General features: G+C 56.9%; 1 protein-coding gene across 1 annotated transcript in view; it reads left to right on the top strand.

The window, feature by feature from the left end:
- Positions 1-376: 376 nt before the first annotated feature.
- The window catches only part of Ntsr1 (neurotensin receptor 1), a 43,308-nt gene continuing 21,430 nt past the window's right edge, over positions 377-22,254 (top strand). The window contains exon 1 of the mRNA XM_004644163.1: positions 377-1,090. Within this exon, the coding sequence (XP_004644220.1) occupies positions 377-1,090 (714 nt within the window). The remainder of the gene's footprint in view (positions 1,091-22,254) is intronic.

Here is a 22,254-nt window from a genome sequence, read left to right as displayed (position 1 = left end):
GTGCGTGCGCCCCGCTCAGCGCCACAGCTCCCGCCGCTGTGGAGCCGGAGCCGAAGCCGGAGCCCGAGGACCGCGCGGCCGCCGCGGAGGCCCGGAACCACGAGGTCTGGAGATCGCGGGCAGCGCGGAGCGCAGAGGGAGCGAGGCGCCGCGGAGTCCGAAGCCAGAGCCCAGAGCTGGAGTCCAGAGGCGAGCAGCGCGCAGAGCCCGCTCCAGTCCGGTCCCGGCCCCGCGCTCCGCTGCTGGACGGCGCTGCCCTCACCTCGGCACCCTCCCCGCCGGCTCCTCTTCGCCTGTCGCCGCCGGAGGCGCTCCCACTCTCGCCCCGACTTCTAGCGCCGGAGACTGAGACAAAGCCGGCACCCAGGTGCCCACCATGCGCCTCAACAGCTCCGCGCCGGGCACCCCGGGAGCGCAGGGCGCTCAGCCCTTCCGGCCGCCGCAGACTGGGTTGGAGGAGGCGCTTCTGGCCCCCGGCTTCGTGAATGGCTCGGGCAACATGTCAGAACCCATCCTGGAAGCTCCCAGCAGCGAGCTGGACGTGAACACCGACATCTACTCCAAGGTGCTGGTGACCGCGGTGTATCTGGCGCTGTTCATAGTGGGCACAGTGGGCAACTCGGTGACTGCTTTCACCCTGGCGCGCAAGAAGTCCCTGCAGAGTCTGCAGAGCACCGTGCACTACCACCTCGGCAGCCTGGCGCTGTCTGACCTGCTCATCCTGCTGCTGGCCATGCCAGTGGAGCTGTACAACTTCATTTGGGTGCACCACCCGTGGGCCTTCGGGGATGCCGTCTGCCGTGGCTACTATTTCCTGCGGGATGCCTGCACCTACGCCACAGCCCTCAATGTGGCCAGCCTGAGCGTGGAGCGCTACCTGGCCATCTGCCACCCTTTCAAGGCCAAGACCCTCATGTCCCGCCGCCGCACCAAGAAGTTCATCAGTGCCATCTGGCTGGCCTCGGGGCTGCTGGCCGTGCCCATGCTGTTCACCATGGGCCAGCAGAACCGCAGCGCTGACGGCCAGCACCCCGGGGGGCTGGTGTGCACACCCACAGTAGACACGGCCAGCGTCAAGGTCGTCATCCAGGTGAGCGCTCTTCCTTTTTCGTCACCTCCACGGAGTGTGCCCTCTGATCCCCGGAGCTGGGTGACCAGCGGGGCACCCCAGGGCAGCCTGACTCTTTCTTCCCACTTGTTACTCCAAGGGACCAGTCTGGCCTTCTACTGAAGGGAGCCAGTGGTGTCATCAGTGAGCTCTGGGGCAAGGCTGAGTACACTTTCCAGGGGAGGGGCCCTCTCATAAGCTTCTCAGGGGGCTTTGTGCCCCCAAAGGCTAATGCCTGTCCTCTGCTGCAGAGCCCCCAGGGTAGCTTTCCAGGGCCTCTGCCTGCCCTGCCCCATTCCTTGCCTGAGGACCAGCTGCAGTCTTGGTTAAGCCAGTCCTGTCATCTGCGAAGCCCAAGAAGGGGGGACATTCGGTAGCAAATGAGGGAGGTTTGCAGATTCCTGGGCACGGGGCCTCTCAGAGTGTCGCCACTGCTGCTGGTAGCAGTGTCTCTCCTGGGAAGAGTGGGGTGTGTGGGTGTGGAGGGGCGTGGCATGTCTAGAACTTGAGCTGAGTGGCCAAGGGCCCTGCTAGGGTCTGAACAGAGCATCCTGGGCACCCTGGCGGGCATCAGCTTGAATGGGGTGCCTGGAAAGATGGAGTCAGCCCTGGAGGGCCCCTGCCTAAGCAGGGATGGTGGAGGGTGTCCACAAGGAAGTCAGGGCCAAAAACGCCTTCCAAACCTTACCTTGGCTCCAGTACTTGGGCAGTCTGGAGGGCACAGAGTTCCTGTGGCCCAGGGGAAGTAAAGAAGGCAGGGGTCAAAGGGCAGGAGCCAGGCAGGTTCTCTGTGCTGTGCCGCACTCACAGGGAGGCGCTGGCCGGCCCTGCCCACTCCGAGCCCTCTGTACTCTCAGCAGAATCCTGCCTTCACCTCGGGACTTCAGCATGACAAGGTGCCACGCTGGGGAGACAACTGTGCTGGGAGGGGCTATCATCTGTCCGTGACTCTGGGGGCACGACGGACCCTCCCCTGGGTGCCTGCTGGCCTGCAGGAGAGCTCAGGCCACAGGTGTCCCCGGGTGGGGCCCCGAGCAGGCTCGGAACAGGGGGTGTGGCAGAGCACCCCAGCCACAGGCGCCAACAGGGCTCCGGGTGTGGTAAACAGCGTGAGAAATTACCTTCCTGCTCCGGTCAGGCCCCACGTTTCACCGCTCAAGCTCCTGTCTTTGATCACCTCTGCCCAGGGAGGACTCTCGAGCTCGTGGGGGTGCTCTTGCTGCCTCCCAGGGGGCCACAGCCCCTGAGCCGCCCCCGCCCTGCTCCCTGGCCCTTGGCTCTATGAGTCCTTTTCCAACACCAACTACAGAGTGGGGGGCAGGAAGGCCGCTCAGCCTCAGCCCCCAGGGGTCCCCCTGCCCCAGGTCCCACGACCCCTGGCACTGGACCTCCAGGAGACATCTTTCCACCTGCCAAAGTGCCATTTGTCCAGTCTCACTGCTCACAGGCTCCAGGCCAACTTGGCCCGGTCTTGGCCATTGGAGCCCACAAGAGCCTGTCGAGCATCCACCCTGGGACAAGCTCCCTTTCTGGGGCAGTCACGGTGCCAGTCAAGTGTCTCCCAGCCCTTGCTGCCACCTCTGTGCCCTCAGAGCATGTAGCTTCCATTTTTCTTTGAAGGACTCAGCCACAGTGTTGGAGTGACAGACTCCAAGGATGCCTGACAAGACTTCTCAGGCCAGAACACAAGCCGCTCTGTGGGCTTGGGAGAACACTCCCGCAGGGAGGCCTGGGCCCTCTCCTCCCTCTCCCGCTAAGGTCTGCCGTGTTAAGAGCGGGTAGGGCCAGCTTCCCATCAGTCGGCGGCAGATCTGGCAAATGCTCACTGCCTTCCCACATCTGGCTGAGCAGGCCACACTCTCATCCACGAGCTTCCCTCTGGTTGACCATGTTTGGAGGTATTGGGCCACTGGCCAATAAAATGGCCACTTTCTCCAAAAACAGGGCTCCTCCTGGTTCCCCACGAGGAAAGTTCATCCTGGCACTTGTGAATGAAAGTTGTGTTTAGAAATGAGCTGAATGTGTGCAGCCACACCACCCCGGACGCACCTAATCTCGCCTGATCTCGGAAGCTAAGCAGGGTCGGGCCTGGTTAGCACTTGAATGGGAGAAGTGAGCTGGAAGTTGGTGGTAAAGTTTCTGACCAACTTAGAGTTGTCACTGTTGAAGACAGCCAGGGGTTTTCTGAGCATGCAGCCTGGGTGTGGGACTTGTGGGGAGGGGGCAGCCAGAACAAGGTGTCCAGATTTCACTCAAAGCAGAAGCCTGGAGTCTGGGACGTATGGGTGTCAGAGGGTCCCTGGGGCAGTCCTATGGCTCTGGCCCTGTGGCTCTGCCCTCAGTCTGATGTGGCTTTGCAGCTGCCTGGACCAGCCTCCTGCTCCGGCCTCGGGTTTTACAGTTCCTTGCTGGCAGCCCAGACTACCGCTCATGAGGGTCCCACGTCCATGCATGCAAAAAGCGTGTGGGGTGGGGCGCGATGGCACGTTCAGGCCAGTGCTGGCTGAGGCCTGGGGACTGGCAGGTCTGGTTCAGATCTGAGCATAGCCAGGGATTGGTCCAGCTGTATCTTACCCCCTGAAGCCCTCTGGCCCAGGACCCAGTGGCATCTCTGCCAGACATAACACGGCCACAACTCTGAGCTCCAGGCCACATCTGGTCCGCCATGGACTCCAGCCCCATTGCCCTGGACACACACTATCCCTATGAGGGCTCCTGTTTTCCTGCGACCCAGAGGCCCTGACAAGTCCAGCCCAACGTTCTGAGGCCCAGGATATCATGGGCTGATGCACGTGGAGGCACGTGCACACATACACATGCAGACAGAAGCAGAGTAGACACACACGCCTCCACACAGGCGTGCACACATGGGTCTCTATGCACCGACACGTGCACAGGGACACACAGTGTGTGCCTGGCCTTGGGCCTGCGGTGGCCTCCTATCATGTCTGAAGCTCAGCTGGTGGGAGAGGCCCTGGGAAGGCTGGCTTGTCCTTTCCCCCATGGTAAGGGATGTCATGGCCGGCAGGGAGCCCAGGACCCCTTATGGTTGCTGAGAGTGTGCTTGGCTCCATCAGGACCTGGATGACCTATTTTCTGATAAGTCTGAAAGCATTATAATGTCTAAACCAAGACAAAGTGCTTCTCACCTCGGAGCCCATGTGCTCTGCCTGCAGGGGTGGGAGGGCCCTCAGGACCAAGCTCTGAGCACTTGTGGATGGTGGGGGGTGCCCCTCCCCCAAGGACCAATCAGGCACCAGCCAGGGCCTTCTGTGCACACATCACCTTTGCCATCCCTGTAGCCCAGGGGCCATCTGGGGCTCCCTGCCACCACGATGCACTGCTCCCCAATGGGACTGGACCTGACTTCGCGGGGACTGGAGGCTCTCGGTGAGGGCATGGGATGGCAGCATACCACAAGCACTGCCCAAGGTCCGTGGCACATGGGTCAAGAGAGGATGGGGCAGCACCCAGGCCATAAGACTGCAGGCTCTGGGAGGGAGAGCTGACACCTGTTTCCACAAGCAAGAAAATCGGTCCCTGGGTCAGAGCCGGGGTATTTTCCCGTCGTTCCTGTCCTGCACCCTCAGGCCACCCCCAGCGCCCCTCCACAGGCAGTGTCCTCACACTGGAAAGCACAAGCAAGCAGCTAGCGGCCGAGGAGCGGGCTATCTGTGGCTGACCGTCAGAGGGCCAGAGAGAAAGGTGGCTGAGCTGGGGAGTGGTGGCAGCCGAGGGGCACGTGCTGAAGGGGCCCACACTGGGTGGAAGCAGCAGTCTGGCAGGCAGGCGGAGACTTTGGTGCTGTCTTTGTGGCTTTTCTGCACTTGGAGTATTTTCAAGTTCAGGAGTTGCAGAGCGAGTGGGCTGCTCTAGGGACAGAGACGACCCCAAGGAGGAGGCCAGGGTGGCCCTGCCCTGGCGGTCCCAGGGGTAGGAAGTGGTCCCACAGAGCGAGCCCGCTGCAGTTTCTGCCCCTCCCAGGCTGGGCCATGGGTGCTCTCCGGGCTGAGGGGAGCTGACCAGGGCCGAGGGACCGTACACCTCCTCGTCCTGAAGAGCCCATGGCCCTCAGGAAACCCAGCGCTCTTGGCCCTTGCTGTGTGCGTGTGCTTGGCAGCTCTGCAGGCGAAGAGGCAGCACCCCAGAGCAGCTCGGCCCTGCCAGGGAGCACAGGAGGAGGTGGGCACTGGGACGCCGCTGTGTGTGATCCTGACATGGCCACAGCCCTGCCACTGGGCGGAGGTCCTGAGGGAGAGAGCGGCTCTGGCCAAGTGCAGCGGATGTGCCCTGTCCCTGTGAAGTCTCAGATCAGAACAGTGGCTCTGGGCCCCATGGAGCCCTTTGACATAGCCAACGACCCACGAGATGCACAGGGGCAGGGTGATGGGGCAGCATGCGTGTACAGCTGAGGGGCACACTGGCAAGACCCAGGCCATGGGGACCCACCCAGAGCCCACCACCTGGCTTTCCCTAACACTGCAGCCAAGGCACGAGAGATGAGGTAGGGTGGTGACAGACCAGACAGACACAAGGCTGGACGTAGCCTGTACATACATTCTTGTTGTGCAGCCAGTGCGGGCGTGGTTTCTCAGAGGGTTCTTATCCCTGAGAGATGTGTGTGGAAATATGTGTAGACAAAATGATCTCAGATTTGCAGAGTTGTGACCTGGGGAGGGGGTTACAGGCAGGCACGAGCAGAATAAGACTAGCCACAGCCAAGAATGGTAAACATCAAGGATTGATATTTTTTAGTGTCTGCTGACCTCAGGCATATTCAAAGTTTTAGAGCCAGGCATGGAGGTGCACACACTTTTAGTGCCAGCACTTGGGAAGCTGAGGCAGGAGGATCAAGGGGTCCATCTTGGGGACATAGAAAGACCCCAGCTGAAACAGAGACATGGGAGGGGGAGGGAGGGAGAGGGAGAGGGAGGGAGGGGAGAGAGAGAGAGACAGACAGACAGACAGAGAATGGGGGATGCTATAGGTTGAGAATACAGAGTTAAGCTTATGAATTCCTGTGTTTGGACTTTGGACTGTGGATTTGGGACAATGAAGGTGACCCTGAGGGGCAGAGGGGCATGCTTCTGGGAGGAGGGGTCCTTGCCCGTGGGAAGGGAGGCGTGGCCACGTGGATGTGGGCTATTGCCAGCTGGCATGGGTGGTGGCCAGAGGATGCACAGGTGCACACAGACCACGAGGCACGCACGCCCCCCACGAGGGCACACGGCAGGCATGGCCGCCTAAACCTTCACAGTTGGAATGAGATGGGACCTGGAGCTGCTTGGCCCGGGGTGTCCAGGCAGACCCTCTGGTGATTCCCCTGGGGACAGGGTCAGTCCCTGGTGAGGTGGGTGGATAGTGAGGGAGCAGGCAGGGCCTTGGAGCTGGCCAGGGGTGGCTCCAGCTGGGCATGAATCCTGAGGAAGGGCTTGTCCTGGGGCAGCTCTGGGGCTTGGCCTGCTGCTCTGCGTTGGTACCGAGTGCTGGGCCCCACGGGCTTGTCCACATTCAGATGGATGATGTTCTGCGACCACTTCCTCTCCAAGGACAAAGTGTCCGGAGGCTCAGGCTACAGAAAGCAAGCACTTTATGAGTAGGTCATTCCCAGACAAGGCTCGAGACCTGGGACCGGCAGCGAGGAATGGCCCCGGCCCCTTGTTGGTTTCTTTAGGCTGCACTGGAAGGCCCCAGGATGCCAGCTGTGGACCTGAGGAGGCTGCAGAGCTTCAGAGGGCAGCGTGGGCCCGTCAGGCCTTGTGCCCATGGCAGGAGCCTGAGGCTGCCTGCATTTTCACCAACCAAGAAACATGGCCACATACGGCTACGTAGTTAAGATGAGAAAACATTTCCAGCCCCCTATTCATGGTGATAAATTTCGCATCAGATCAGACTTGAGCTGCGGTCACACCATCCCACAGCCACTACCACCTTCCTGGAACAACCCTGTCCCCATCAGACATGACACCCACTGCCCCCTCCCACCGTCGCCCCATCTCTGTGTGCTTGGTGACCCACACACATGAAATCAAGGCTCTCTCCTCAGGCCTCGTTAAGATGCAGGTTCACGGAGGGATATTTCACACTGCATGCAGGCTCAGAAGCTGCTGTAGACTCCAATTAAGTGGCATTCTGGAAGAGGAAAAGCCAGAGGGGCAGGAAACAGATGGGGGGCCTGGGGCCACGCGGACTTGGAGTGGAAGCGTGGGTGAGTCTGGAGTGGGAGACAGCCCCCGAGGTCTCACCTGCGGATAGCTGTTCTAGGTGTGGGGTCCTTGCTCAGCAGGTCTCTGTGAACCTCGTGGTCCTCCTGCCCTGGATGGCCGCAGAGGCACAGTAGCCAAAGGGACCCAAGGAGACTGGAGGCCCAGCCCCTCCTGCCTCTCACTGCTGTCACCAGCCGGGCACCTGGAGCAGTTGCTGGGTGAGGGCTGTGAATCAGTCTGAACCCCCTGCGCCCTGTGGGGACTGCTTCTTCAGCACCAGGGCTGGTCTGGAGGACAGGTGGGAAGGGGAAAGATGGAGGCTGAGCGGCAAGAACTCCAGGGCTTGGGAGGGGGGGTTTGGGGTTTCCACTGGGGCCAAGAAGCAGCGAGGGGCGGGCTCAAGCTCAGTGTCATCACAGCTGGCCGCACGATACTGGCCAGCAGCTGTCCTTGCTTGCCTGACCACTAAGCTAGCTCCTTGGCTCATTAGTTAATTCATACGAGATGCTTGTGCCTGTGCCCCGGAGGAACTCACTTCTCAGCCCTGGGCTCTCGACCCCTCCCCTGAAATCTGTAACATCTGCAGGGATGGGGTCCTACGTGCTGCTTCAGAAGAAAAGGCTCATTTCCTGCCCCAGAGGCTGCTTGTGCTGGAGCTGGGGACACTTCAGCAACCAGCATGAAGCTGCAGGCCACTGAGCCATGGCCAGGGCAGCATCTGGCTGCCTTCTTTGAGAAGCATGTGCGGCTGGGGCAGGCCCTGAACCGGCGTCTGCAGCGTTGTGTGTGTGGGTCAGGGTGGGAGTGGCCGGGGGCGCTCTCAAGGGGAACCTGTCCACGTGTGTCCACTCACGCCTGGGAAGAAGCCTCCAGCAGAGGGGCAGCACATGCCGTGGCGTGGGGCAGGGCATGCAGGCATGTCTGGGGATGGGCAGGGAAGCTGGGGTGGCCAGAAGGCCAGGCAGGCCGGGGGCCTGCGGCCTGCACTGTGGCCCTCATGCAGGCGAATGAGAGGGCTTATTTAGCGGCTCGTTCTGACTCCTGTTTGCAGGTGTGCCATCAGGAACCACTGCCCTACTCCGAGAGCCTGATGGGTGACTTAGTGGGGCTGGGCAGGGGTGATAAATGGCACAGGCAACAGCTCTGTGTTTCTGTTTTCAAAGCAAATAAGCCCAAAAGCTCATCTGTTAGTTCACATCAGTGACGTTCGGTTTTGCTTGTTTACATCTATGGGTTTTGACGTTGGCATGGGCATGGAGCCCCTGCTTCGTGTGGCCGGTTCCGTCCTGTCCCCCAGCACTGGTTCTGGCCTGTTGCCAGCCACCTCTCCCAGCACCTAGCAACCACTGCCCTGCAAGTGCACCTCCCTGAAACTGTGCCTTTTCCAGGATGGCCTGCAAATGGACGTGGCCCCTTGAGTCAGACACCCCGCTCACATCACGCACCTGGGGCCTGTCTGTGCCGCTGCCCATGCGGGTAATGCAGCCTTTGTCCTGCGGAGTGGCTTCCAGGGTGTGGGGGCAGCACGTCCTGCTCGTGCACTTGCCCAAGGAAGAGCATCTGGGATGTTTCCAATTCCGAGCAATTATGGACAAATGTGCACGGGCAGTGCTTTGTGCGCCCAGGTCTGTTCATTCATTTGAAGAGGCTACCGAGGATGCACGCTTCGGGCCCAACGGGAAGTGTCGCTTAGCTTTGCAGGAAGCCAGAAGCATTTCCAACAGGGCTGTGACCCTTGGGTGTGTGCTAGAATGGCAAGCTCTGGTCCCCGCACCCTGGCCAACACTTGCACCGTCAGCTTCTCAGCTGGTTTTCCTCCATTTTTGTGCTCTAAGGGGCATGTGCAGTGCCCTGCTGCAGGTTTAATTTGCCTTTCCCTGATTGATGACATTGAGCAAGTGTTGAGTGCTTGACATTTGGTGGTGTCTTCGCAGTCCTTGGCTTGTTTTCACACTTGGTGGCTTTCATAGTGTCCATGTTTGAGGGGAGCTACATACAATTTCTTCACCAGGTTTGTGATTTGCAGAGGTTTCACCCTGTCTGTGCCTCGGCTTTGCCTTCTAATGTTGTAAGCTCGTCATTTTGGTGAAGTCTGGCATACAGTAACTTCATGTGTTCGGTGTTGGGCCTGAGAATTCAGTGTCCAAGGCCACAAAACTAACTCTCTTGTATGTTGTCTTCTACAAGATTTACGGTTTTATATTTACATATATGAGTTAATTTTTCTGTGGGCTGTGAAGTACGGATTTTGCAGGCGGACACCCACGTGTCTCGGCACCTCCAGAGAAGCAATGGCCTCTTCCACACTGCAGTGCCTTTGCACCTGAGGGTCTGTCAGCCGGGCACGGCCAGACGCTCGGGCCCGGAGCTTGGCGGCTCTCCTAGCCTGCGTCCCTGGTGCCTCCAGCCCTACTCTTGAGCCCACACTCTAGAGCAAGTCTTTGGGGTAGCCTGGGTTTTCCATGTTCTTCTTTCCCAAATTGTTTGGGCCACTTTCAATCATGAAGTTTCCACAAAATTTTAGAATCAGTTTGTCAATATCCACAAAGATCTTGCTGGGAGTTTTGACTGCGTTCTGTAGGACTTACACTTATGTGGTCCCACCCTTGGGGCTATTGTATGTGGCACCTTTCACAGTTTTTCTATTTCTTTTCTTTTTCCTTTCTTTCTTTTTTTTTTTTTTTTTTTTTTTTTTTGGCAGAACCGGGGATTGAACTCAGATCCTTGCGTTTGCCAGTCAAGCGCTTATCCTACTGAGCCATCTCCCCCGCCCCAGTTTTTCTATTTCTAATTTTCATGGATTACACAGGCGAATCTCTTTGATTTTGTATCTTGAGCTGTATCTTGCACCCACCACAAACGCGCTTGTTAATCCTGGAGGATTTTTGTGGGCTCCTTGGGGTTGTCGGTAGAGGCAGCCACTGGCCCAGGGGTCAGGCGGGTGGGCGCTTCACTCCGCTCTCCCGGGCACAGGCTGTGTTTCCTTTTCCTGCCTCAGTCCTTGCTTGGGCTCTGACTTCCTATTCCTGTGGTGAATGCAGGCAGTCTCTTCGTCTTCATCCTGATGGTGGGGAGCAGGTCTGTGGTCCTCAGCACACAGCTTGCCGCTCATTTGTAGTGGGTACTCTTTCAGGTCACTGGGATTTCTCTCTGTGCCTAGCTGCTGAACGTTTTTAGAAATGATGAGCGGATGTGGAGGTTTGTGCAATGGTGCATATGTGTCTGTTGGGAGGATGGCGTGGCTTTTTTATTAGTTAATGGCATGAATTATATCGATTAGTTTTTATTGTGGGAAAGTGCGCAGAACACCCAGCTCATCACATGAGCCGCCTCGAGTGTGCAGCTCAGAACATGGAGCTCATTCGCAGAGCTGCGCCTGCCCTCGCCCCCAGCGCCCACCCTGCGCATCACCCAGACAGGAGCTCCCGGCACGACGCCCTTTCACCCGCCTCCCAGCCCTGCGGCCTCCGTCCTGGTCGTTGTCCCTGGAACTCTGGCTGCTCTAAGTGACAACTCTAAGTGCCACATAAGTGGAAAACACTGGGTAATTTTTTAATGTTTGACCAGCCTCCTAGTCCCAGGACAAGCTCCACACAGCCACCCGTTAGCCGGAGACTGATGTGCTACTGTTCCATGAGAATTTCTGTGTAAATAAGAATTTCACGGGGGAAAAAGAATTCGTGGAGAATGTTGTTCTGGGGAGGGGTTCCCTCTGCATTGCCCTTGCCTGTCTTCAGCATCAGGATAATGCCAGCTTCATCCAGTCAGTCGGAAAGCTGCTGCTCCTTCCACCTTTTCAGGGAGAGGCTGTATAGTGCTGGGTTTACTACTACTTTAAAAGAGTTGCTCAGCCAAATTGTCTGAGCTGGAAGTTTTCTGGGACAGTTTCTGTGATTTCAATTCTCTTTTTAAAATATTTATGTATTTGGTGTGGGGGCTCATTATACAACTTGGGCTTGTAGTGAGCCTCCCGTCTCCAGCCTCCCCAGCGCTGGGATTCCAGGCGTGCGCCACCACGCCCGACTCCGTGGCCAGTGCAGCATGTGGTGCGGGCATCGAACCCTGGCCCCTGAGCTTGCCTCAGCATGCACTTAGTCCACTGAGCTAGCTCATCAGCCCTTCAATGCCTTTAAAAGAGAAAAGGCTATGCATTTGTTTTTGAGAATGTTTTGGTAATTTGTACCTTCTAAATCGGCTGGCTGCTAAGAAATTGCCTTGTCAGATTTGGGGGCGTAGACTTGCCTGTCACCCCTGCAGTGTGTGGCGTGCAGCAGAATCTCCCTCTTTTTCACTTGCTCATTATGACCAAGAGTTTGCCAACATTACTGTCTCTTTTTGAAGACCCAGATTTTGGTTTGATTAGTCTCTCTCTCTCTCTCTCTCTCTCTCTCTCTCTCTCTCTCTCTCTCTCTGTGCTGGGGATGAACTCAGGACCCTGCGCTTGCCAGGCAAGCACTTATTCTACTGAGCTATCTCCCCAGGCCCTGATTATTTCTATATTGTCTTTGTGCTTTCATTTTATTTATTTTTACTCCTTTCTTTGCTTATGTTGCTTTTTTTTCCTGTATTTAGTAAGGGTCTTCATGGTCTATAGGGTCTCACTAAGTAGATTGCACTTGTAGTGATCTTCCGGTTTCCAGCCTCCCAAGCGCTGGGATTACAGGCGCGCACCACCACACCCAGGCTCAGTCGCCATCTCAGTGTGACCTTGGGGGCGGGCCAGCACAGCATGCCGAGGATCAAACCCCAGCCGCTGTGCTCTGCCTAAGCAGGTGCTTTAGTCCGCTGAGCTATCTGGCCAGCCCTGTATTGCTTGTTTTGAGTTTATTATGCTCTTCCTTTTTTTTTCCCCAAAATTTTATTGATAAACAGATAGCAATGAGACAATTTCAAATCAAATCGGAAGTACAGTTTCAACAAATAATACACTGCATATATTCTTCTTAGTGGTTAATTGCTGTACAAGATGCAGACTTGAGATCCTATTTACAAACACCATTAGAACAAATCATTCTATTCATTAAGAGAATGCAACTATATATCTATCCTAACCTCTTTGAATACACAGATACAAAATGGACATTCATCTGTATATCCCTTTTTTTCTAAGTTCCGTTATTGAATATTATAAGTGTGTAAACTCAGCAAAATATTCTAAAAGAGTCCAGTAGCCCATAATAGCAGTGGGTCTTCTGTTTAACTGGCAATGTCAGAAATTATTGACCTGAGTCCCCCACAGCTCAACATAACAACATGGCTTTACTTCCTATATTTCGTCTTCATACTTTTCTACTGGATGGTTAAGACCAAGGTAAAGCAGGACCTATGCAACAAGATGCTCTTCCTTTTCTAGATTTCAAAGTACTATTTTGGTGGCATCTCAAAAATTTGTAGCATTGTGTGCTTATTTAGCAAAAGTACTTTCTTATTTCTCTTAAGACTCCCTCTAAAGGTCAACTTTAGCTTATCTAGAAATTTGCTTCTTAATTTCCAAAGCTCTGGATACTTTTCAGATATCATTTTATCTACTAACTTAATTCCATCCCACTTAGAGAGCAACCATGCATGGAGTGAACCCATCGAGTGTGCTGAGCCGTAGGGTCTGGCAGCACCCGCGGGCAGTGCTGCTGCCGACAGATGCTGTTCTGCCACCGCTGGGTTGATAGCGTTCTATTACTTCTTTCTGACGTTTGTAGTGTGTGTGTGTGTGTGTGTGTGTGTGTGTGTGTGTGTGTGTAATGCATTTAGTACAGGGTCTACAGGGTCTCACTACGTAGATCAGACTTGTAGTGAGCCTCCTGTTTTCAGCCTCCTGAGTGCTGGGATTCCAGGCGTGCGCCACCACGCCCAGGCTCAGCCACCATCTCATAATCCCCCAGGGGAGGGGCCAGCACAGCATGCCAGGGTTCGAACCCTGGCCACTGCGCTCTTGCCGAAGCAGGTGCTTTAGTCCACTGAGTTATTAGGCTGGCCCTTGCACTGGCTCTTTAAATGCAGTTTCCCTTTCTGCTTACTCTGAGAGTGCCCTGGGCCTGCCGTCCCCTGGGTCACAGGCGCCGACATCTATCTGTGTCTGTTCCTGTACTTCCTGGCTCTGTCAGGTGTAGCTCCGGCTGGCTTCCTGGGCACCCTGAGTGCTGCTGTGGCAGCTGGGGTGTGTGGGGACCCTCTGAGGACTAGGGTGCCGGTCCTGCCATAGCGGGCCATCAGGGCCGTGAGAGCTGCCATCCTGCTTTGCCATCTGTGGATAGTGGCTCTGACATCAGCCCTATTTTTTAAAAAATGTATTTGGTTGCTGCAGGGTCTCACTGCGCAGCTCGGACTCACAGTGATCGTCCTGTTCTCAGCCTCCCCAGCGCTGGGATCACAGGCGTGTGCCACTGCGCCCGGACTCTGTGGCCAGCCCAGCGCTGCCGGGGGTGGGGCCGGTGCGGCATGTGCTGCCAGGGGTTGAACCGTGGCTCCTGCGCTTGCTTACGCAGGCACTTTATTCCGCTGAGCTAGCTCACCAGCCCCTCTGCCCCATTTTTCAGCCTTCTGCCAGGCTGTTCGGCTTCTCCGGTGCACATGCCATGCAGGGTTGGTCTCGAGGCTGTGCGCTTGCTCAGTTTCACAAGCTTCACTGGCGTCTTTCTGCGTGATCCATGCCTGTCACTTGGCGGCAACCCTGGCTTGCGCCAGCTCATGCAGTTAGGGAGCGTTCTCTGAGCCTCTGCCCTCCGTGCCTGGCTAAGAGGCCATGGGCTGCCATTTTCTTCCTCTGCTGACTTTTGTCCCTGTCTGTACTTGTCCCACCAGTGACTACGCCGGCCTTAGGAAACCTCCTGAGGCCGCAGGCGAATGCGAGGGCTCAGGGTTACGCTGCGGCCCTCCTGACACATTCCACTGCTCACCAGTCCATGTGGGGGTTTGCTTCGGGTGGCTGTGCCTTATTTTCTTTGTTGTTGGTGGTGGTGGAGGTGGGGTGCGTGTGTAGAGGTGTGTGTGTGTGTGACAGACAGACAGAGAGAGAGACAGACAAACAGACACAGACAGACAGAGAGCGCATGGGTGACATTTTCCTTTTTTGTATATCTGCTACTTTTTATTGTACTAGACATTATAGATGCACATTAAAGAGACTTCTGTTACTACTTGTCTAAGTCGTAATGATTATATTTGATGGACATAACACAGTTTAATTCTTTTTATATTCTCTCTCTCTCTCTCTCTCTCTCTCTCTCTCTCTCTCTCTCTTTGAGGCAGAGTCTTGCTATGCAGTCCAGGCTGGCCTTGAACTGCCCGCAACCCTCCTGCCTCAGCCTCCCAAGCGCTGGGTCACAGGTGTGTACCACTGCTCCCTGCTCTCCCTCCATCTCTTTCTTCTCTTTCCATCTGCAAAAGATCTATCTTCTTTCTTCCTATTGGCTACTTTTTATCTTGTTCTTTAAATTATTTATACTTTGGCTTTCTCACACAAGAGAAAGCAAGGGAGCTCTCGGATTCTGGTCTCTTCCTTTGAAGAGCGTCGATCCTGGTTTGGGCAGGCAGCTTGGCCGCAGGCTGTGCGGCTGGAGCAGTGCAGGCTTGGCTTGTGTCCCACTGAGGGACTGGGCAGGAAGGGCCCAGCACCAGCCCTTGGCCTCCCAGGTGGGAGGCTTGCTTGAAGCCTCGCGGTGTGGGTCCAGGGTAGACCCTACTGGAGGGCGTGGTCCTTGCCCCCCACTGGAGACCCAGCTCACCCGCCGCCCTTTCCCGTGGTGCTGCGCAGTGCCCACTGCCCTGCCCCGAGCCTTCCTCTTCCATGTTGCGTACAGCCCGGCCATCCCAGAGCCCGTACGACGCCCTCGCCTCTGCCTCTCGGCCCGGGTTCCGAGCTCTGCCTCATCCCCTCGAGCGGCCCGTGCGGCCCCGAGCAGGCCAGCCCAGCGGCAGCTGAGAGGGGCTGGCCTGTCTCCCTGTGTTGGCAGCATCGCTCACAAGCTGCTCGGTGTCTGGCAGCAGCACCTGATGCCTTCCACGCGTTCTACGTGTTTTAATAGCAGAAGCGCCAGTCCAGCACCCCAAATGAGAGTCTTCTGCAGACGCCAGACGCTGCCTCCTTTCAAAACTATCTGAGACTGCTTGAGATAAAAGACTTCTGCTCACAGGAGTTACTAAAACAGTGTTGCAAAAGGATAAGCAACAGAGAGAACAACGACCCCAGACGTGAGATGCCGGGGCAGCACCTTGCTTGAGTAAGCCTTGTGCCGTGCCTTCTAGAAAAAGAGCAGAATTATTTGGACTCGAACATTTTTAGCTGTGTTCTGTTCAAAGGTAAACTTATTGTAAATTTCAGTACTTCTCCTTTGACATATTTAAAGGTTAGGCACATTCTTCAGAGAGCTTTGTATTCTTGTAGCTCAGAAACAAGAATTCTGTTTAACAAGTCACTGCGCTCTCAGCCCTTGGAGATCAGAGACCACGGGGACTGTTTAGGGATGATCCGTGCTTGGGAATTAAGAAGTTGTCACTGCTCCTAGCCCAGACGCTATTGTCTGGAGTATAAGTCCCCGTTGTTTGGTAGGACCATGCAGCCCACAGGCCTGAGGGTCAAGGAGGGACACAGCGTGTCTGGGTCGTGTCAGCTGGGAGCCGAACGGCAGCCATCCGGGACTTCGTGCTGGTCTGGAGCCAGGCAAGGGCCGGCTCATTTGTAAATCTGTCTTCTCCGGGCCGGGTGCCCAGCAGGATGTGCACAGTAGGAAGTGGACGTCAGGTCACTATTTATTGCCCAAAGAGGGCCGAGGAACTGTCACGTCTGGGCTGACCCCGTCCTCCAGGTCTGCCTCCAGGATGCTGGACGCCTACAGCTTCCGGCCCCACCCCGGCATGCTTGAAGGATGGATGCGAGTATGGGCAGGGTCTTCAGGGCCAGAGACCCTCTGGACTGTCACCTGCCCCTGCAGCCCCGAGATGTCGCCCTGTGTTTCCCTCCTCCACTGAAGAGCTGGGTAGGGGAAGTAAGGACCCATTGGAATGAAACATTAGGCGTCCTTAAAGCTGCTCCAGTTAGCCACGCTGCGGGCTGCATGGTCTCCAGGGATCTTCCTCTGACAGCAGGAAGGGGTGAAGCCCTGCTGTCCCTGTAGGTCGGGTTGATGGGAGGGACGGGCAAGCCCTGGAGCAGTGCTTGTAGGAGGCAGGAAGAGGTGGCCATCCCCAAAGGCTCCTCCGCCCCCACAGGGGAGAGTCCCAGATTCTGCCCAGCCCAAGGTAGTTGGCCAAGGTAGATGTCCTCCCAGGAGACCACAGCCCTGGCTTAGGGCTGGGCTGCATTGGAAGAGATGGAGCCGATGGGGCCCCTGGTCCTGGCCCAGCTGGGAGGGCTGAGTTCTGGTCCAAGAAGAGCCAGGAACAGACTGTAGGCAGCCATCAGACCTGGGGCAGTGGCCGGGGCCAGCAGCAGTGCTGGAGGAAGCAGTAGCCCCGGAGCAGCATGCCTGCAGATTGGCAGCTGGCGGTTGCAGGGGTCCTGGGAGGCTTAACGCCTCTTCAGCATCCTGAGATGAATTCTCCTGACAGCTTATTTAAAAGGAACTCACCTCACCAAAATACCTGAGTTTGTGTCAGGTCAGCGAGGGGATACTCAAAAGGTTTCCAGTTAAAACCAGCAGGGGCAGACTTGCATTTTAAAAAGCTGTCAACCCAGCTGCCTTTTGTGCTGGTCGCAAAGGGCCACAGGAACCCTTGGGATGGTACTAGCAAATGCCACCCAGGGGTGGCTCCCAAAGTGGAAGTTTCTCCTGTCACGGCTCTGGGGCCAGAAGTGCAGAATGGAGCTGTCCAAGGACTGTGCTCCCCGCGGGGACCAACAGAGGCCCCGGGGCTGCAGCCGCATCCCTCCTCCCACAGCCTCACCTGTCTTCTGCACCTTCTAAGGACAGCCAGAGCTGCCCCACACCAGCTGGCAACAGCTCAGAGCCCTAGGGACAGCTCCAGTGACCCTCACATGCCCTTCATCTGGAGAGACACTGGCAAGAGCCCGTCCCCAGGTAAGTCTGGGCTCCGGGCATCTATCTCTTGGGGGCCCCCAGTCACCTCCACTGCAGCACAGTCCAGGGAGAGATGGAAAACAACACATGACATCTCACAGCCGGCAGCCTGCCAGGCCCTGGTGGGCCCAGGACGTGGGCATGGACCCTGCTGCCCCCGAGCACTGCCTGGGCTCACTGGGGCTGGTGCAGCTCCGGGGCCAGGCCCCTGAGAACTTTCGGGGAGAAGCAGCAGCAGGCCAGGTGCAAACCTGGAAGCCCTGGCCCCAAGCCCTAATGTGGGGCCTGGAACGGTTCTCAAGAGCAGGTAGGCCTGAGCCAGCATCCGGCGTCTTTCAGGGCTGCCTAAAGGAGGGCGAAGAGGGGCAGCAGGCAGGCAGGCATGAGCTGCTCCCATGCGGTCTCGCTGGCCTCGGGCACCCATGGAGCCACGGCGTCCTCGTCTTCTGCCAAGCTACTGGTGCTGGTCACACGTGGTCTGGACATCAGGTGGGGCAGTGTCGGTCTGTCCCACAGCATCCTAGGTCCCCCCCCCACCTCTGTGTCCCCTCTGTGTTCCGAGTTCTGTGTGCATCGGGAGGCCTCGGGCCACCACCAGCAAGGCCACTCACAACTGTATCCCAGAGCAGCCTGATGTGGCCCGGGTCAGCAAAGGCCCTGTGGCAGCCAGCGGCCTGGGTGTCACGAGGCTTAGCACTGGCGTGGGTCTCCCTGGGGCCAGGCCCAGAAGGATGAGGGGGCTAGGATGTGGCTGGGTATACCTGCAGGCCCCAGGCACAGGCGCATGTGGCCTGGCAGCTGGCCCCAGGACTCTTCATCTACCGTGTTCCCCTCCTAGACTTGGTTGACAAAAGGCCAACAGGCTTGCTGCCCTGTCACTGCCCAGAGACTGAGGGAGTACAGTTGGAAGGACATGCTGGCCCTGCCCTTGGGCTCCGCCTGCTGGGGCAGCAGCCCCAGGCTGCAGTTCCACACCCTCAGCCACCGAGGAGGTGCCATGATGGACAGAGATCCAGCCCGGCCGTCTTCATGAGATTCTTCCTGACCTTTGCAGCTGACTCACTGAGCAGATGGGTGGCCTGGGGCTGGCTCGGAGGCTCTTCCCAAGCTGTCAGACGGCTCACCTTGTGGAAACCACAGTTGAAGCCCAGGCACAGGAAGCTGAGGCAATGGCTCTCCCAGGATGCTCAGGCCTGGAGCCCGCAGGGCCGCCTGCGCCTGTCAAGACCAGGCCATAAATATGCTTAATAAGTGACCTTGGTCTCTGGAGAAACAGCCCCTGCTGGGGGAGCAAATTGGGAGGGCAGGGTTTGGGGAGACAGAAGCTTGAGAGGCGCCCATGGGGCCGCACTGCACGTGCCTGCCCCTCCTTGTAACGTGGAGCCGCTTCCCACCCCTGCGTGCATCTCCCCGGATAACCTGCACCTGTTGCACAGGAAGTCTTCGCAACACAGAATCACCTCACAGACGACGATGAGGCTGTGCTCTGGCATCTCATTGCTTGGGGTCAATGTGGCTGTTCTGCACAAATAGCGTAGAGGGATGCCCATGACAAAGCTGGCTTCCTGAGCTCTGGCCTGTCCAGATGCTCTGAGATGCCTCCGTGCCCAGCGGCGCTCACCCAGCATGCGAATGTTACCCAGCTTCCCGGTGACGGGTTTGCAAGCCAGATCACCGTGCATCTGTCCTTCTGGGTTCTAGTGGGGACCTGGTTTCCATGGGGAACAGATGAACCCAAGCTCCTGAGCTCAGCTAGGAGTGAACACTGAGGATAACAGGCCATCACACCTGGGGTCACGGCTTCCCTCCCAGAGACAGGGTCCCTCCAGCAAGGCGGGTCAGACCCAACTCTCACATTCACAAAGCTACGGTGCTCAGAAGTGGCCTTGACAGTGTCTGCGGTCAGCCACTCATCAGTGGCTCTGAGGTCCCCAGCTCCAGCACCAGGGGATGCAGATTTCTGAGGGGAGACACCATCACGACTCAGATGCCTGAAGCCACTGACCCAGCAGCCAGCAGAGTGTTAGCTCAGGATCAGGTGGTGAGCTGGCCGTTGGGGTCTGGCAGCATCCCAGGGAGGAGGGAGCCCAGGACCCAGCAGGTGGCCCTACAAAGCTGGATGTCTAGGTGTTTGGGGGCAGCCCAGCAGAATGTGCAGACGCTGCACTAGATGTTGTAGCTGGTGGCCTAACCTCGAAAGTCACCACGGATACAGCCTCACATTTCAGGAAATCCCAGAGTGCTGGGCAGACTCCATCACCGGGGCAGGCAAGTATGGGGCCTGGTGGGAACAGATTCTGTGCTGTGGCCTTCCCTGTGCTGTGACCACGTGGAGCCGACCCAGCACCTACCTGGCAGCCTGTGTTGGCCTCTGTGACCGCAGACCATGCCCATCCTCTTGGAGGCTGGAGGGCTGTTCAGCACCCGCAGCACTTGAAGGTCAAGGCCAGGACCACCCGGGCCTGAGTCCCTTGGCTGACTGTGCACCCCTCTGAGGCTGCCTGTGAGGATGGGAAGAGCCACAGTGGCTCAGGAGCCCTGAGGGTTGGCTAGCTGGGAGGGTTCCGGAGGAGGAGGCAGGTCTGCTTGAAAGCCCAGGGCTAGAAGAGTGATTCCAGGCCCTAAACAGGACCAGGGAGTGTTTCAGTGTCCCAGATTATCCTACTGAGCCACCTCCCCGGCCCCTTGAGCAGAATATATTTCTTGAAGGGAAAAAAGCACCTGTTTGAGAGAGGGACAGGAGGAGGGCTGAGTGGGTTGTCTCCTCTATTTTCTTATTGTTGGAGGGTTTTTTTTTTTTTTTTTTTTTTTTTTTTTGTATTTTAGGGAAGGGTCTACAGGGTGTTCAGGGTCTTACTACTAGATCAGACTTGTAGTTACCTGCCTGTTTAAAGCCTCCCAAGAGCTGGGATTACAGGCACACGCCACCACGCCCAGTCTCAATTGCCCTCTCAACACGCCCCAGGGGCAGGGCCAGCATGACAGGCCCGGGAATCGAACCCCCGGCCCCTGAGCCTGCTTGCACTGTGTGAGTTCTACACCCCCCAGCCCAGGGCAGCTTGTTTACAGTATAAGGAGGGGAGAGAGGCTGGCTAGGAGCTGCAGCTGCTGCCCTTCCTTTTGCTCTTTAGTGTTTTTTGCTGCCATAGACGGCTGCCCTCTGCCATGTGCCACTCTGCCTGGGAGCCAGCAGAGTGTAGACTGAAACCTCCACAAACTGAGAGCTAAATAAACCACTCCTTCCTTCAATTTGGGTGCTGGTATTTGGTCCCAGCAATGGGAGAAAAGTAACTGAGACACGGATATCTTGTGTTTTACATGTAGGTCTCTGATCTGTTTGTGGGAGGGTCCATTTCTGGGCTTCCTTCTGCCCCACTAATCTGCTTGTCTGTTCTACCGCCAGTACCCACTACCCTGGTTCCTGCAGCTTCACAAAGAGCTCAGGCCTCAGGGGCTGTCCTCCCCCTGGCTGGGTTCTCCTTGGGTTTTGCATTGCCTACTCGGGGTCTTCCTGTTCCACGTAGACTTCATAATCAGTTTGCTGATAGCCACAGAATACTCTTCTTGGGTTTTGACTGGGTTTGCGCTGACTCGGTAAATCAAACAGGCATCTCACTGAGTCTTCTTGTCCCCCAACAGGGGCTACCTGTTCATTTACTTAGGTCCTCCATCAGTTCATCAGAACTTTTTTCCTTCAATACAGATTGTGCATGTCTGTTGTTAGATTTCCATCTCAAGTTCTTCATCTGCACCTTTCACTGGAATCCTGAAAACTCCTTCTTGGTGCACAGGCAAGCGCTCGGCCTCTGCATTCACCTTGTCGCCCGCAGCTTTGCTGAAATCGCGCACTAGCTCCAAGAGCTTCTCCATTCGTTGGTGTTTTCTACGTAGACAGGCAGTGGTCACTGCTACGCTTTTCTTTCCATTTCTGGTCTGACCTCACCAGCTAGGCTGTGCAGTGTGGAGTCGGGGAAGGTGGAGCTCGGGCGCCCCCAGCCTCGCGCCTGGTCTTAGAGGCCATGCGCCACTAGCAGGATGGCTGCTGCGGGCCGCTCCTGATGCGCTTCCTCAGGCTGAGCGCGTTCTTCTACGCAGGCAGCTGTCTCCTGAATGGGAGCTGGATCTTGTGCAATAGCATTTCTGCCTCCAGGCGTGTGATCACATGACCGGCTTCCCTACCCTGTTGGCAGAATGGGTCTGGTGGGTCGTAGGATGCTGAGCCGGTTTTGCAGCCTCCTGTCCTGGTGTGCGACCCTGCTCTCCTAGTCTGCCCTCTGGTGCTTTGCAGAAGACACTGGGCCAGGCGGTTCATAGTGGACAGAGAAATTCTTGGCTCATGATGGTGGAGCTGAGAAGTCGGAGGCCAGGGCTCTGAACGTTGTTGCTCCATCAACCGGCAGGCGGCGCCACAGGGTGAGGAAGGGCACCGTGGAGCCGGAGAGCCATGCTTCCTCTGCTGACAGTCTCTGCTAATGACAGGAAGGCCCCCTCCTGACGCACCCTCCTGTGAACCCCCCTGTTCCCCTGGGGGTTAAGTTTGCAGTATGTGAACTCTGGGGACACACTGCAACCATGCTGAGTGTGTTTGGATTTGACTTGACTTTGTTGAGGGGCTGCACACCCATACGCACACCATACGCATAGGAGCCATCGGCCTGTGGGCTCTCCCTCACCTCGCCTCACCTCGCCCTCATGCTGGGGGTGCTCTATCCCACTTCTTTGATTTTTTTTTTTTTAATTTTGAGACATGACCTCACTAAGCTGCCCGGGCAGGACATATCTGCAACCCTCCTGCCCCACTGCTGGGTATGCCGCTGTCCTGGCTGGCCTCCCTCCCTTGCATCTCACTCTGCACTAGGGGATGGGCTCGCTGAACAAGCTAGAGCTCCCTCTGCCTTTCTGTGCTGGAAGACACTGTAGAGGGCCG

Source organism: Octodon degus, unplaced genomic scaffold (assembly GCF_000260255.1).
Source record: "Octodon degus isolate 3935 unplaced genomic scaffold, OctDeg1.0 scaffold00194, whole genome shotgun sequence".
Taxonomy (NCBI): domain Eukaryota; kingdom Metazoa; phylum Chordata; class Mammalia; order Rodentia; family Octodontidae; genus Octodon; species Octodon degus.
Note: the sequence above shows the minus strand (reverse complement) of the source record. Positions and strands in the feature narration are given on the sequence as shown.